Here is a 17,045-nt window from a genome sequence, read left to right as displayed (position 1 = left end):
TTAAAACCTCCTCTTGCTATATACTTTTTTCAGGGCAATTTTAACATCCTTGTTTCTAAAGCTATAGATTAAGGGGTTCATCATGGGGACCACAATGGTATAAAAGACAGAAGAGATTTTTCCCTGGTCCATAGATCCAGGTGAGGAGGGTTGAAGATACATAAATGCACAAGATCCAAAGAATAAAGAAACAGCCAGTATATGGGAGCTGCAGGTGCTAAAGGCTTTAGACATTCCTGCAGTGGATCTCATTTGAAGGATATTAGAGAGAATAAAACCGTAAGAGGTAAAGATGATGACACTGGGCACAATGATATCTTTACCACCTACAATTAGAATCTCTATTTCGTTGGCATAAGTGCTGGTACAGGAAAGCTGCAGCAAAGGAAAAAGATCACAGAAATAATGGTTGATGATATTCCTGTCACAGAATGTCAGTCTCAGAATGCATCCAGTGTGGATCATGGCACCAGAAAATCCCATTATGTATGAACCAAGCATAAGATAGGAACACACCTTGGGAGACATAGAAATATTATACAAGAGTGGATTGCATATGGCCACATAACGATCATAGGCCATTGATGTCAGGACACAACATTCACAAATAGCAAAAAAACAAAAGAAATAGAGTTGGGTCATACAACCTACATAGGAGATAAAGTTCTTCTTTACTAAGAAGTTCATCAGCATTTTAGGTGTAATCACAGAGGAATAGCAGAGGTCAATGAAGGACAAGTTTAAAAGGAAAAAGTACATGGGGGTGTGAAGGTGAGAATTCAGTGTAATTAAAGTGATCAAAGCCAAGTTCGCCAGTGCTGTTGTTGTGTATATTAGCAGAAAGAGTAGGAACAAGGGTAACTGGAGATCTGGGTCATTGGTTAAACCCAGTAGAATGAATTCAGTCACTAAAGAACCGTTTTCCTGACCCATTCTTCTTTAAGATAATCTGTAAATGTAGAAAATAATTGTGACATCATAAGATCACAGGAAATTGCACTCATAACTTCTCTCACACCTGTGAAGTGAATAATGAGAGTGCCTATCTGTATATCTGAGTTCATAGAAATTGCCCTTCTTGCTATCAGAATGTAGCGTGATATCTCCACAGAGTAGTATATTTAAGGCTAAATAGAGTGAAGTTATTCACCAACAATCTAAAAAACGACAACCATTGCTGACACTTGCTAACATGACCACTCAGATATTAAATTAAAGGAAGCAGGAAAAACAGATAATTCAATCTCTCAACTCACCAATTTGTCATTGCTTCAGCCCTGGCCTGACACTTATAGAACCTGTGGCAACCTGGAGCTAAACTCATCCAGATACTACTGTGATAGCAATAGGACCAATATCATTGCTTCAAATTTAAATAAAATTAAGATTTAACCAGATTCTCTGAATGATTAGAAACCTGTGAATGCTATATGAAAACCGTTTAATCTATAAAAATTTTCTCAAATCTGAGGTTGCCTATAGGATGGACCTTCCTGACTGTGACATTGTTATCACTTGTGTCTCCTAAATTCTCAACATCCCATGCTATCTTTTTCAGGATACTCTTCTGTGAATTTCATTTTGTTCTTAGAATTGCATAACATGGAAAGAAAACAACACTTGTGAGATCCTTGAAGTTCATTCTGAAGTCACTTCACAAGCATAAAAAGAAAGACTGTATTATATTTCTAATATTTGCAATATATACAATTACATTCATGTTATTTTCATGAAGAGCAAGTAGCATATTAAGGCTAAATTACAAAATGAATCCAATGAGAAACACAGTTGAGTGTGGAGACGAATGTTCAAAAATGTTAAAATAATTAAAAATGGTGCATGCTTCAACTTTCAGTCAAAAGAACACCAGAGTTTAGTTATCATACCACTTCCTGTATGCACATTTAAAGCCAGAAAAACAAGCCTATAAAAAGAAGAGACATATGTGAATAATTTCCTTTCTGGATAATTTTACAAGTAAGAAATGGTTCAAAACAAGTTGTATAATATTATTAATTGATGGTGACCTTGTATGTGTGAGGGAGGCAGTAATTCTCAAAGAGTTGGGAATAGAAACTCAATTCATATTTATTTCATCAACCTCGATAAAATTGGGAAGTCTGATACAAGAGCAGTTCACTGTTATCATACCTAATCCATAATACAGTTGGGGGGGGGGGAGTTTCAAGGAAACAATCATCACATTTCCAATTTATAGTCAATGATCATTCCAATTTCAGGTGCAAAGTAAAGCTTAAGGCATGACTACGTACAAACTACTTTACAAAGGTCACTTGAACATGAGGGTGGATTCTATAGCTTAAAGAGCCTAGAAACTCGTGTTGTCTCTGACTGAGATAGAACAGAGGTCAGAAGTCTATAAACTATATTGTATGGCCCATAAGGACTAGTTCTTTTAACTGCAAGACAGGGAGGGAAAGTGGAATAAGCATTCTGCAGATTTTAGTGAGGTCTGCCTCTATGGCAAAAGTTAGGTGGTATCTGCCTTTACAGATATTAAAACTGCTCACAATAGAATTAATAATATCCAACCCTTACCATGTGAAAAGAAAACAGGTATTTTATCTCATCCATTGAGTAGAAGATCCTGCATGTTAACATATCTGGCTTACGTAGTTCTGTGGCCAAAAAGACATTTGTGTCCCCAACAATTTAACCTTTACAGATGTTGAAGCTATGTCAAATTAATAATGTTAAAAAGTAATGATAACACCAGCACAAAGAAATTCCAAACAACTTCATCATGAGAAAAAAGTTTTTACTTCATTCCTTTACCCCTGCTGTGTTATAGGCTTTACATCAGACTCTGAGGGTTTTAAATATTTGATTCTAAGAGGACACAACAAAATACTAATTTTTCATATACCCTGGAATATTGCTTAATTTGTCATAATTTATCTCACTTACCACCAGATGAGACACAAGAAGTTTTATGTTGCTCACTAGCATGATATACTTGGCTATTTCACAGTAGAAGCTTTCTCAATCTCTTCTCAGAGAACAAGATATAAAAAAGACATGAGGTGTTGGTGTTTGACCATGATTTGTCTTTTGTTCCTTAGAGAATTGGCATTTAAGAGCAGCACACTGTTCTCTTTAGGGACTATACTTCTGTGCTTGAGACAATATTGAACTCCATCTTCTAATAACCTTCATATCTTAAGGGAAATCTATTATGTTGCTTTTTTTCTCATTGTATTCTCATCTTTAATGGTAATTTTCTACAGACACTATTCCCAATATCCTTATTACCTTATCATTTCTTTAGGATAGAATGCAGCAAAATATCTAAGATATTATCTTAAGAGTTTCCCAAATCACTTGCAAAGCTAGTTTATAGTTGTTTTTTAGTCTTCAGTGCTCAAGATCATTTTCCATTGATCAACTTCCCTAGATCTCCAAAGGCACATTGCATCATTGCTACATCATTTCAATACCTTACTGAAATTTCTGTTTTATTTTCTTGCTAAGTTCTTATATATAGCACTTTATAATGAGTTCCACAATATCTATAAAGGTTGTATAAAATTAAGGAGCCCAGAGTGTTACTAATACAAACTGTTTAACTAATTTATGAATTTATGTAAAAAACATGCTAGAAAAAGTCATACCATCAATTGCAGTATTGTGGTGATAAACTAGAAAATAGTCATAAAACTAGTTGTAATAAATCTTTACCCAATGGTAAATAGTGAAATGTAAGCGATTAATATAAATCCAATTGGCTATATAAAGGAGTCATTTCTTGAGTCATCATTAGTTTAAAGTAGCTTGTGCCAAATATATTTTAACCTCAAAGTAAAGATTAATTTATTTCTCTTCTAGACATTACTAAACATGGCGGTATCTTTGAAATGAAATATACTACAACCAGCCGTTGGAATATGCATGGATGTCCGTCAGTAGATAATTCAATGAGACAGAATTGATATTTAGTCACAGAAAAGTAAAGGTACTTAAACTTGCTGGAGTTAGGCATGGTGGCATATTCAGGAACCTTCTTACTTGGGAAGTTAAGATGGGAGGATCAAGAATTCAAGATATTCTTGATAATTTGTTTGAGGCCGATCTTGGATACAAAATATCATTTATCAAATTTTTTAAAAAGAAAAAAAAACTGATAACAGTAACAAGGGACAAACTGGTGAAAAAAACCTAGCCACATGCAAATGAAAGGAATTGTAACCTTACTTTTCACACTGTACACAAAATCAAAATGAAATGCATATCTTAATAAAACACTTGAAAGCTGAAAATACAAGGCAAATTCGAGGGAAGCACTCCATAACAGACAAAGAATCAAAGAACTTCTGAATGGATATCTTTAATATTAAAAATTTTTAATATCATAATCACCATCACAGAACCCTTTCCTTTCTTCCCTCTGAACCCATTCATATAGCCCTCTTTGTTCTCTTTCAAATTCATGCCACACTTTTCTAGGAAGGTCATTAATGATATAGGTAATTAAAAGTAAACACTGTCCAATAGGTTTGAATCAAATAAATAATCCTTCATAGGAAGAGAAGTGCTTATAAATAATATGGAGTTATTTTTGCCATCATTCCTTCAACAGGATATCAATATCTGGTGTATGAAAAAAAACCAAGTCTCTTAATCACTAAAACAAAACAAAGAAATGAAAACAAAACATTTGGCCAATGAATGTGTACTAGATCTGTTTACTTTTCAAAAGAAGAAGAAGTAACTCACACACACTCCCTCTCTCTCTCTCTCTCTCCCTCTCTCTCTCTCTTTCTCTCCAGGATGTCTTGATATGATGCAATCAATCTGCAATGATATTCCTTCTCATTTAACTCATAAAAATATCATCAAGAAAAATAAATAGCAAATAACAACCAGACTGTTATTAAAATAACATTTGTATACTGCTGCAGAAGATGTAACTACAGAGGTTACAAAGGAGACTGAATAAAGAAAGGACAAATAACCATTACTAGTTGTTAGATAACTAAAAATATCAATCTATAATATAACATAAACATGCACCCATGATGTTACAGTTTTTTTCATAATAATGAATTACAGAGATAGCATAGGATCTCACCAATGAATAAATGGTTAAAATGTACTATATACAAATAATAGCGAATTATTTATTGAAATGAAGAAAGAAATCATTTGTCACAGGAAAATGCATGGAACTAAATAACATCATTTTAATACACATACGCAAGAAAGGGAAAAATGTGCTTCATGTTTTATATCACATGTGGTATAAAAAGACACAAAAATACCACAGATAAATTAAAAATGAATGAGAAAGCCTATGGGGAAATATAACGGGGCTACAATTAACAAACTACTAGCCATGAACACATTCATGTATTACAGTTATACGTGCTTGGGTTATAAATAATGAAGTACTAGTCATAAATAAGTACATTTATATGTTATAATGACACATAACTGGGGTTACTATTGAGGAACTACTAGCCATGAGCTTATTAATATATTACAATGATACCTATTTGGAGTTACTATTAATTATTAGCCATGAGTTTATTCATATGTTACAGTGATACATATTTTGTATAATTTGGGTACATTAATTAACAAACTGTACAATTGTAGTCAACACAATGCACAATGTGACCCAAAGAACCAATATGTAGAGAAGAAATTATTTTTCCAAAGCATGAATTCTTCTATGAGAACAGAACATTTTGAATAGAAACAGAGAATCCATGGTCTGAGGACATGGTTTAACATTTAAGAGCACTCACTGATCCCACAGAACACTGGGGTTCAATTTCTAACACCCACATGATGGCTCACAACTATCTGTAACTCCAGTCTCATGGCATCTGACGTCTGCTTACAGCCTCTGCAGACATTGCACAAAATTGGTACACATACACATACCTATCTGCAGATAAAACTCTCAAACAGATATGAGAATCAATAAATAAATAAGAATTTTAAAACTTTCAAAGTTTGCTATCTAAGCCATTGAAAAGATAAATGATCACTTTACAATATAAATAAATGTGTTTATACAAAACATCTAAATCATAAAAACAAACCAAAAATTACTTTGGACAAATGTCAAAGAACATAAAATCGACTGAGCTGTAGAGAAAAATACTTATATCACTCAAGTTGTCACAGAAAAAATGAAGTTCTCACTTGTTATCAGATTATAAATTTTATGCTAATATATTGGCCTGATTTTTCAGAAGAAAAATTAATCTTTGTTTTGATATTCAAAATATTTTGTCACACCAAGCAGAACTTTCAAGTTAATCTTTTCCTCCTTTGTGAGTTTTTGGTTTGTTAAATTGTGTCAATTAATAATACATCAGATCCATGAAAGACAAGGGTAATTTAATTATATTCAGACACTATTGCCCTATTGATGCTACAGTGTTAATATCAAATAACATTATCCAACATTACAACCACAAAATATAAAAGTCCTATAATCATTACTGTTTCTAAGACTTTCCATAAAAGAAATGAAGAAATAATTTGCCACTTCCCCATGATCTGACTCTGCACATTTCTTCCTACATTGACTTCAGCTACAAATCATTGCTCTGACCCGTGCAATTGTATTCATTCTCCTCCAAATGAAAATGAGCCTATGTTTTCAATCATTTTCCATCTAGCTGTTACACAACATTCACCAAGGATAAGGAATCCTATAAAAGCTTTATGAAGAGTGGAGAGCCACAAAGGTTCTGTAGAGGGGGAAAAAATACACACACACACACACATACACACACACACACACACACACACACACACACACACATTGGTGCCTATGATGAACCCCCCTATGAATGTAAGTGTGTGTGTATATATCTATATACACATACACAAATGCACATTATTAATACCTGCAATTTAGATTGTATTCAATGGCCAGCTAATAAAAATATCTGGATCATAAAGGTCTGGCATTTCCAAGAGATACACTGATACCCAAGAAAGAATGAAAGGCAATTTGGCTCACACTTCATTACATTGAAAAATGAGAGCCAAGTTGCAACAAGGTACTTGGACAAAACTGTGCTACTTTGTAAAACCATTGGCAGATCATGGGTTATTTTTAGGATACATCCCGTAATGATATTTAATTAATGGAAAAAGATGTTTAATTACTTGCTTTTTCTCTAGTTAAAATGATGAAAGATTTTGCCAATAGTGTAAAAGTAAGGAATAATTATACAAAAAAAAACATATGGAAGAACAAAGAGTTAGCAATAACCTATGAATTTTTAAAAATAGATAAAAAGATCAAGTCCACAGAATTTGATTAAATACACAGAAATTCTCATTAGCATAACTATAGTAATAAACATATTAATTTCTTATCACAACTTCCTCCTGTTAAATGTTTTTTTCAGGGCAACTTTGACATCTTTGTTTCTCAAACTATAGATTAAAGGGTTCATCATAGGCACTAATATGGTATAAAAAATAGAAGACCTTTTTCCCTGATCCATAGACTCAGGTGAAGAGGGTTGAAGATACATAAATGCACCTGAACCAAAGAATAAAGAAACAGCAATTATGTGGGAGCTGCAGGTACTAAAGGCTTTGGATCTGCCCTCAGTGGATCTCATTTGAAAGATGTTAGAGAGAATGAAGGCATAAGAGGTAAAAATGATGACGCTGGGCACGATGATATCGATCCCACCTACAACAATAATCTCAACTTCATTGGCATAGGTGTTGGTACAGGAGAGCTGCAACAACGGGAGTAGGTCACAGAAATAGTGGTTGATAATGTTCCTATCACAGAAGGTCAGTCTAAGAATCCATCCAGTGTGGATCATGGCACCAGAAAATCCCATTATATATGAACCAAACATAAGATAGGAACACACCTTTGGAGACATAGAAATGTTATACAAGAGTGGATTGCATATGGCCACATAACGATCATAGGCCATTGATGACAGAACACAGCATTCACTAACAGCAAAGAAACAAAAGAAATAGAGTTGGGTCATACATCCTACATAGGAGATAAAGTTCTTCTTTACGAAGAAGTTCATCAGCATTTTAGGTGTAATCACAGAGGAATAGCAGAGGTCAATGAAGGACAAGTTTAAAAGGAAAAAATACATGGGAGTGTGAAGGTGAGAATTCAGTGCAATTAAAGTGATCAAAGCCAAGTTCCCAAGTACTGTTGCTGTGTATATTAGCAGAAAGAGTAGGAACAGGGGTAACTGGAGATCAGGATCATTTGTCAATCCCTGCAGAATGAATTCAGTCACTAAAGAACCATTTTCCAAACCCATTCTTCTTTAAGATAATCTGTGAATAGACAATAAATAATTGTGACAGTTATAAGAGCACATGAAATTACTACAATAGCTTCTCTCATTATTTGGGGAGTAGATTCTGTAAATGAATTACAGTTACCAATTGAATTCACAGAATTTGCCATTCATACCATCATGACGTAGAAAGGTACTTTCCCATAGTAGTGCATTAAAGGCTAAATAGTGTAAGTAATTCACAAACAATCTAAAAAGCTATGACCATTGCTTTTGCTTTCTAGCATGAGTACTCAGATATCAAATAAGAGAAGACAGGGCAACTAGAGGATTTCCTCCATCCCTCATCTCCTTTAGATATTGCTTCAGCCCTGACCTGCTAGGTGGAGAACCTGTCCCATCCTAGAGCTAACCTCATCTAGATAAAACTGTTGTTGCAGGACCAACAATATTATTTCAAATTTAAATAAAATTTAGATTTATTCAGATTCCCTGAATGGTTAGAAACCTGTGCTGGCTATAGGAATGCGTTACAGTCTGTAAAGATCTGAGAGGTGATGTTCAGCATGAAAGTTTATTGTATCACTGTGTCTCCTGAAACTTTTAATACCTCATGCGATCTTTTCCAGGGCACTCTTCTGTGAATTTCATGATTTTTAGAATTTCATGATATCAAATGAAAGGATACTCCCGAGATCCTTGGACCTCACTTCAATGTCAAACCAGCCACAAGCACAAGGACCATAAAGACACTAAAGGGAAACATAGTGTCATGTCTTCAATATGTGCAAGGTAAACAGTTATGTTTATAAACAGAATGAAGTGTATTGGATGCTGGGGTTCATAAGTCTGAACTCAAAAGCTACCAGATAAATTGCACAATCATTCAAATGAGAAACATAGTTTAGCCTGAGAGCTAATCTTCAACAAGTTAAATTAGTTAAGAATGTGTTTTGATTCAAAAAATACTATCTCATCACTACCTGTGTGTATATTCCTAAGTAGGAAGAAGAGCTGTGAAAAACCACCTTGTTGGAGAATTTTACAGTTGACAAATGGGTCAAAAACTTAACTCATACTTGCCATTTCATAAATCATTGCTAAAGATTATACAGGAAAATGAGGCCACCGGCGTAAAGGACTTACCATGTACCTCATCGTGAAAGAATTCCCATCATTCCCTTATACCTGCTGTGTTGTATCAGTCTCTGCCAGGGTTGAAAATTTGATTCTAAGAAGACATAACACAAAATTAATTTTCATATACCCTAGGATCTTGTTTAATTCTTTGAAGTGCTGTCTTTTTTTTTAATCTTACTTTCCACCAGATAAGACAGGAAAAGTTTTGTTGTAGTTCAGTAGAATGATAAATTTGGCTAGGTCAATGTATAAGATTTCCCAATCTCTTCTCAGAGAACAAGATATAAAAAAACACAAGGGGACTGAGCTTGCATGATAGACGGTGATGTGGTTTTTGTTCCTTAGAGACTTGGCCTTTAAGAGAGGCATGCTGTTGTTCTCTTTAGGGACTGTACTTCTGTGCTTAAGCCAATATTTAACCCATCTCGTAATAACCTTCCTGTCTTTTGGGAAATCTATTGTGTTGCTTTCTTTTCTCATTGTTTCTCCATCCTTAATGGGAACTTTTGATAGACTCTAGCCCGAGTATTCTGTATTATTTTATTATTTCTTTAGAATAGAAAGTAGCAAAATATCTAAGCTATTTTCCATTCTAAAGTACCCCCAAATCACTTTGTAAAAGTAATTTACTGTTACTGTGCATCATATTCAGTGGTCAAATCAATTTCAGGAAGTCAACAATGCCAAACATGAGCTCTCCCATTGAGAAACATCTCTAGATGATTAAGGAACATTTAATGTTGCATCATTGCTACATCATTTCAGTCCTTACTTGAAATTTTTGCTTTACTTTCCAGTTTATTTCTTTTTTGGGATATTTTTTGTTTACATTTCAAATGTTATTCCCTTACCCTGTTTCACATACATAAGCCCCCTGTCCCATCCTCCCTCCCTCTTCTTCTATGAGAGTGTTCCCCATCCCAACCCCTGATCACTTCCTGCAACCCTACCATGATATTCTGCTACACTGCAGGATCCAGACTTGTTAGGACCAAGGGCTTCTTCTCCCACTGGTGCTCAATAAGGCAATCCTCTGTCACATATGCATCTGGACACATGGGACGGTCCATGTTTACTATTTGAGTAGTGGTTTAGTCCCTGGTAGATGTGCTTGGTTGGATTTTTTGTTCTTATGGGGATGCAAGCCCCCTCAGGCCCTTCAATCCTTTCTCTAACTCCTCCAACCGTGACCCTATTCTCAGTTCAATAATTTGCTGCTAGTATTCGCCTCTGTATTTGTCATGCTAAGGCTGAGCCTCTGAGAAGACAGCTATATCAGGCTCCTGTCAGCATGTAATTCGTGGCTTCATCAATAAAGTGTGTGTGTGTGTGTGTGTGTGTGTGTGTGTGTGTGTGTGTGTGTGTGTATGTTGGATCCAGGGTAGGGCAGGCTCTGAATTGCCACTCCTTCAGTCTCTGCACCAATTTTGTCTCCATATCTCCTCGTATGAACATTTTTGTCCCCCCTTTTAAGAAGGACTGAATTATCTGCATTTTGCTTGTCTTTCTTGATCTTCGTGTGGTCTGTGGATTGTATTTTGGGTAATTTGAGCTTTTAGGCTAATATCCACTTATCAATGGGTGCATAACATGTGTGTTCTTTTGTAATTGTCTTACTTCACTCAGGATGGTATTTCCTACTTCCATCCATTTGCCTATGAATTTCATAAAGTCTTTGTTTTGATAGCTGAGTAGTATTCCATTGTGTAGATGTACCACATTTTCTATATCCATTCCTCTGCTACAGGGCATCTGGGTGCTTTCCAGCTTCTGACAATTATAAACAAAGCTGCTATTAACATAGAGGAGCATGAGTCTCGGTTATTTGTTGGAGCATCATTTGTATACATGCCCATGAGTGGTATAGCTGGGTCTTTAAGTAATACAATGTCTAATTTTCTGAGGAATATCCAGGCTGATTCCTACCATGGTTGTAGCAGTTTGCAATCCAACCAACAATGCAGAAGTATTTCTCTTTTGGCACATCATCGCCAGCATCTTTTGTCACCTGAGTTTTTGATCTTAGCCATTTTGACTGGTGTGAGCTGGAATCTCAGAGTTGTTTTGATTTGCATTTCCCTGAAAACTAAGGATGTTGAACATTTCTTTAGGTACTTCTCAGCCATTTGATATTCCTCAGCTGATAATTCTTTTTTTAGCTCTGTACCCCAATTTTAATTTGGCTTTCTGGAGTATAATTTTTGATTTCTAGGTATATATTGGATATTAGCCCACTATCAGATATAGGATTCCTATAGATCTTTTCCCAATCTGTTGGTTGCTATTTTGTCCTAATGACAGTATCCTTTGTCTTACAGTAGCCTTGTTATTTTAGGAGGTCCCATTTTTTGATTCTTGATCTTAGAGATAAGCCATTGGTGTTTTGTCCAGGAAATTTTCCTCAGTGCCCATGTGTTCAAGGATCTTCCCCACATTTTTTTCCATTAGTTTGAGTGTATCTGGTTTTATGTGGTCCTTGATCCACTTGCACTTAAGGAGATAAGAATGGACTGGTTTGCATTCTTCTACATGCTGTCCTCCAGTTGAAACAGCACCATTTGTTGAAAAATACTATATGTTTTCGACTGGATGGATTTAGCACCTTGTCAAAGATCAAGTGACCTTCGGTGTGTGGGTTCATTTCTGGATCTTCAATTCTACTCAGTTGATCTACCTACCTGTCTTTGTACCAATAACATAAATTTTTTATCACTATTCCTCTGTAATACAGCTTGAGTTAGAAATGGTGATTCCCCCAGAAGTTATTTTATTGTTGAAAATAGTTTTTGCTATCCTGGGCTTCTTGTTATTCCAAATGAATTTGCAAAATCCTTTTCTTTAACATGGAATTTTGATGGGGATTGCCTTGTATCTGTAGATTGCTGTTGGCAAAATGGCTATTTTTACTACATTAATCCTTCCAGTCCATGAGCACAGAAGGTCTTCCATCTTCTGAGATCTTCAATTTCTTTCTTCAGAGACTTGAAGATTTGTCATACGGATCTTTCACTTGCTTGGTTACAGTCACACCAAACTCTTTTATATGATTTGGGACTATTGTGAAGGGTGGCATTTCCTTAATTTCTTTCTCAGCCTGTTTATCCTGTGAGTAGAGGAAGGCTACAGATTTGTTTGAGTTAATTTTATATCCAGCCACTTTGCTGTAGTCTTTTTTCCACTTCAATAGATCTCTAGTGGTACTTTTGGGATTACATAAATATAGTATGATATTGTCTGCAAATAATGATATTTTAACGTCTTCCTTTCCAGTTTGTATCCATTTGATCTCCTTTTGGTGTCTTATTACTCTGGCTAGCATTTCATGTACTATATTGAATAAGTAGGGAGAGAGTGTGTAGCCTTTTCTAGACCCTCATTTTAGTGGGATTGCTTCAAGTTTCTCTCCATTTAGTTTGATGTTGGCTACTGGTTTGCTGTACATTGCTTTTACTATGTTTAGATATGGGCCTTGAATTCCTGATCTTTCCATGTCTTTATCATGCAGGGATGATGAATTTTTGTCAAATACTTTCTCGCCATCTAATGTGTTTTTTTAATTGAGTTTATTTACATACTAGATTATGTAGGTGGATTTCTGTATATTGAACAATCCCTGCATTCCAGGGATGAAGTCTTCTTGATCATGATGGATGATCATTTTGATGTGTTCTTGAATTCAGTTTGCAAGAATTTTATTGAATATTTTTGTGTCGATATTCATAAGGGAAATTGGTCAGAAGTTCCCCTTATTTGTTGGGTATTTTGGTGGTTTGTGTATAAGTGTAATTGTGGTTTCATAGTAGGAATTGGTTAGTGTTCCTTCAGTTTCTATTTTGTGAACTAGTTTCGAAAGTATTGGTATTAAGTCTTCTATGAAGGTCTGATAGAATTCTCCACTAACCCATCTGTTCCTGGGATTTTTTTTTGGTAGGGAGACCTTAAATAACTGCTTCTATTTCCTTAGGACTCTTTAGATGCATTATGTATTCCAAATTAAATTTGTTACCGGGTATCCGTCTACAAAATTGTCCATTTAATCCAGATTTTCCAGTTTTGTTGATAGAGGTTTTCGTAGTAGAATCTGATGATTTTTTAAATTTACTCAGATTCTGTTGTTATGTCTCCCTTTTCATTTCTTATTTTGTTAATTTGGACACACTCTCTCCATGCTCACTGGTTAGTCTGGCTAAGGGTTTATCTATCTTGTGAACTTTCTCAAAAAGAAAAAAAAAAACTACTGGTTTTGTTGATCATTTATATAGTTCCTTTTGTTTCTATTTGGTTGATTTCAGCCCCAAGTTTGATTATTTCTTGCTGTCTACTTCTCTTGGGGGTATTTACTCCTTTTGTTCTAGAACTCTTAGGTGTTCTGTCCAGCTGCGTATGTATGGTCTCTCCAGTTTCTTCTTGGAGGCACTCAAACCTATGAGCTTTTATCTTAGCACTGCTTCATTTAGTAAACTTACTCAGATTCTGAGGAATCACTCACTGCTTCATTGTGTCTCATATATTTAAGTATGTTGTGTTTTCATTTTCATTAAACTCTAGAAAGTCTTTAATTTCTTTCTTTATTTCTTCCTTGATTAAGTTATCATTGAGTAGAGCTTTGTTCAACTTCCATGTATATGTGGGTTTTCTGTTGGTTTTCTTATTATTGAAGACAAGCATAAGTCCATGATGATCTGATAAGACATATGGGATTATTTCAATCTTCTTATATCTGTTGGGGCCTGTTTTGTGATGGATTTTATGGTCAATTTTGGAGAAGTTACCATGAGGTGCTTAGAAGAATGTACATTCTTTTGTTTCAGGATGAAATGTTCTATAATTATCTGTTACATCCATTTGGTCCATAACTTCTGTTAGTTTCTCTATGTATCTGTTTAGTTTCTGTTTCCATGATCTGTCCCTTGGTGAGAGTACAGTGTTGAAATCTCCCACTATTATTGTGTGAGGTCCAATATGTGCTTTGAGCTTTTGTAAGGTATTTTTAGGAACGTGGATGCCCTTGCATTTGTAGCATACATATTATGGACTAAGAACTCATCTCGTTGGATTTTTTTTCTTTGATGCATATCAAGTGTTCTTCCTTATCTATTTTGATAACTTTTGGTTGAAAGTTGATTTTATTTAATATTACAATGGCTACTCCAGCTTGTTTCTTGAGACCATTTGCTTGGAAAATTGTTTTCCACCCTTTTACTCTCAGGTAGTGTCTGTCTTTTTCACTGAAGTATGTTTCCTATATGAGGCAAAATGCTGGTTCCTCTGTTCATATCTAGTCTGTTGGCCTATGTATTTTTATTGGGGAATTGTGTCCGTTGATGTTAAAAGATATTAAGAAATAGTAATTGTTTTTTCCTGTTATTTTGTTGTTAAAGGTGAAAATATGTTTGTGTGCCTCTCTTCTTTTGCTTTTATTGCAAGGATATTACTTTCTTGTTTTCTTTTTAGGTTGTAGTTGCACTCTTTGTATTGAAATTTTCCATCTATTGTCCAGGCAGAAAGGGGCTGGTATTCAGTGAACAGAGAGTTTGGGGGATGGTGGGTTCTCGAGTCCACTGGGCTCCCAGTGGCTCCTGTAGGATTTCAGGAGGTAGGGGTCTTACCAAATGCTGAGTACAGTGGACCCTCTGGTATACCTCAGGACACAGCATCTTCTACAGAGCAGAGGAACTAGCAGTCAGTCCCAGAAGATAAGACCAGGAAGAAGGGGATGGTATTCAGTGGGTAGGGGGCTTTGGAGGATGGTGTTCCAGTAAATTCTAATAAGATTTATTTGCAGATCTTAAGAGTGTAGGCATTTGCTGGCATGCATGAGGCTCTGTGTATTTGTCTGTAACTTGAACAACAATAAAAATGGTGATGGTCTATATGAAACTCATGGGTACTAATGTTGTAACCCTGTCTACAACCAAGGTGAATTTAACACAGAAACCATCTTTTTTAAGGCAGTACATATATATATCACATTCAATTAAAAATAATGTATTTTAATATGCAGCAAACCACAGAGACATGAGACATCTGTGATAACGGAGGACAAAATTTCTCTAAATGAAAGTTATTGGACTATAGAATTAATGTTCAAAGAGTAAGTAAAATTTGAAAAGCAATCGATAAACACAATGACTTTGATTAACAAAGAAACAAATAATTGAAATAAATAACATCAGCAACAAACCATTAACAGAAACCAAGATAGTGAATTCATGGCACAGAGCCCTTTACAGGGTCAGAGCAGCTAAGAATTACTGCATTGAGAAAGTATCTTGCCTGTGAGTTGGGACTAAGATGATACACTGAACATTCTTTTGTTTATTTCATTGGTTTTTGTTTGTATGATTTGGTTTGGTTTTGGTTTTTTGTTTTTAATTTTGTTTACTTTTGTTTTTCTTTATTTTTTTTCTTTAAAAAAAAGTTAGAAAGCCTTTAATTCTGGTCTTAGAACAGGGGGTGTGGAGCAGTTCCTCATCACTGACTCTAAGTTTTCCTGGTGGGAGGAGTTATTAGAAGAGAAAAAGGTGGGGGTGTCTCTAGGAAAAGCAGATAGGGAAACAGATGCAAAATAAAAATACTGATGGAACTTAACTAATCTGGGAGCTGTGATTGTGTTTATCACTTGAGAAGAACGCTGTCTTTCTTAATATGAAAGCATGGTTTACCAAGGAGCCATTGTGTGACATCTACATTGTGGTCAAGTGTGGCTCTGACAGACTATAAGTGAATGAAGATCGTGAAGAATCTTTACATGGGTTTCAAAGATTGGTAATCCTCAGGCAAGGTCCTAGATACACTAGTCATTCAATGAGATCTTGGTTTAGTTGAGCAACACTGCCTCATTAAGTAGAGAGAGAGAGAGAGAGAGAGAGAGAGAGAGAGAGAGAAGAGAAGAGATATCATGGCAAAAAAAGATAGTTTATTAACTCAGACTTCCACATTACAAATTTGCATGAGTACATGTGCATTCACATATGTGTATCTATACATATGTTACACATACATACATGTAATACCCATACATTTGTAATTGGTATTGAAAGTATAATTCATGAATGATAAATTCTTACGTTAAAATAGACTTGTAGAAAAGGTTTTTAAGCCATATTGTAATTAAGAATCGAATGCTAAAATAAAATATTCTGAAAAAAAAACTGTTTGTAACTCCAGCTCCAGTGGATTTTCTGGCCTCTGAATCAGTACAACCATATACAAATACACACATACATAAAGATTTTTTTAAATCTTTATTTTTAAAAACAAAGTTATCTCCATTTTCAAATAATATCATCCTATATAAAATACCTTACACAAATCACTGTAAAACTTTTAGATCTGAAAACCGTGGTCAGTGTCATTGCATGAAAGCTTACCACTCCAAAATAAGTTTTTTCTCTACATACAAATAAAGAACTTACTAATAAAGAAATTAGGAAAAACATACCATTCACACCAACATCAGAAACATGGAAATAAACCTAAGTGAAAATGTGAAAATACTATAATTTGGACTTTAAAACTCTGGATAAAAAAAATTAAAGGCAGACTAATGGCTCATGGATTAGATGAGGAAATGTCTTCAAAATTACTGTGCTACCAATAAGGATATGCAGATTCAATGTAACTATCATA

General features: G+C 34.9%; 2 protein-coding genes across 6 annotated transcripts; both read right to left on the bottom strand.

The window, feature by feature from the left end:
* On the bottom strand, positions 1 to 933 carry Or8b47 (olfactory receptor family 8 subfamily B member 47). The gene has a single exon (NM_001000809.1). It carries the CDS (start codon positions 931 to 933, stop codon positions 1 to 3), a length of 933 nt encoding a protein of 310 aa, NP_001000809.1.
* Positions 934 to 7,361: 6,428 nt separating this feature from the next.
* Or8b45 (olfactory receptor family 8 subfamily B member 45) lies at positions 7,362 to 15,354 on the bottom strand. 5 transcript variants are annotated; one of them, XM_087563243.1, is made up of 2 exons: positions 15,344 to 15,354; positions 7,362 to 8,298 (listed from the first exon to the last, which is right to left on the bottom strand). In XM_087563243.1, the coding sequence occupies exons 1-2, from the start codon at positions 15,352 to 15,354 to the stop codon at positions 7,362 to 7,364; spliced, it is 948 nt and encodes a 315-aa protein (XP_087419369.1). The 5 variants fall into 5 exon arrangements, with proteins under 5 accessions (XP_087419369.1, XP_087419371.1, XP_087419370.1 ...); XM_087563245.1 differs by having other exon boundaries at positions 7,362 to 8,295; XM_087563244.1 differs by lacking the exon at positions 15,344 to 15,354 and adding an exon at positions 11,398 to 11,411 and having other exon boundaries at positions 7,362 to 8,295.
* Between the last annotated feature and the right edge of the window lie 1,691 nt (positions 15,355 to 17,045).

The sequence above is a fragment of the Rattus norvegicus genome, chromosome 8 (assembly GCF_021556685.1).
Source record: "Rattus norvegicus strain SHRSP/BbbUtx chromosome 8, alternate assembly SHRSP_T2T, whole genome shotgun sequence".
NCBI lineage: Eukaryota > Metazoa > Chordata > Mammalia > Rodentia > Muridae > Rattus > Rattus norvegicus.
The sequence above is the reverse complement of the archived record's forward strand: the minus strand, read 5'-3'. Positions and strand labels throughout refer to the sequence as shown.

Excerpts from the sequence above, each read along its gene's own strand:
- Or8b47 (NM_001000809.1), bottom strand. The coding sequence starts at position 933 with ATGGGTCAGGAAAACGGTTCTTTAGTGACTGAATTCATTCTACTGGGT.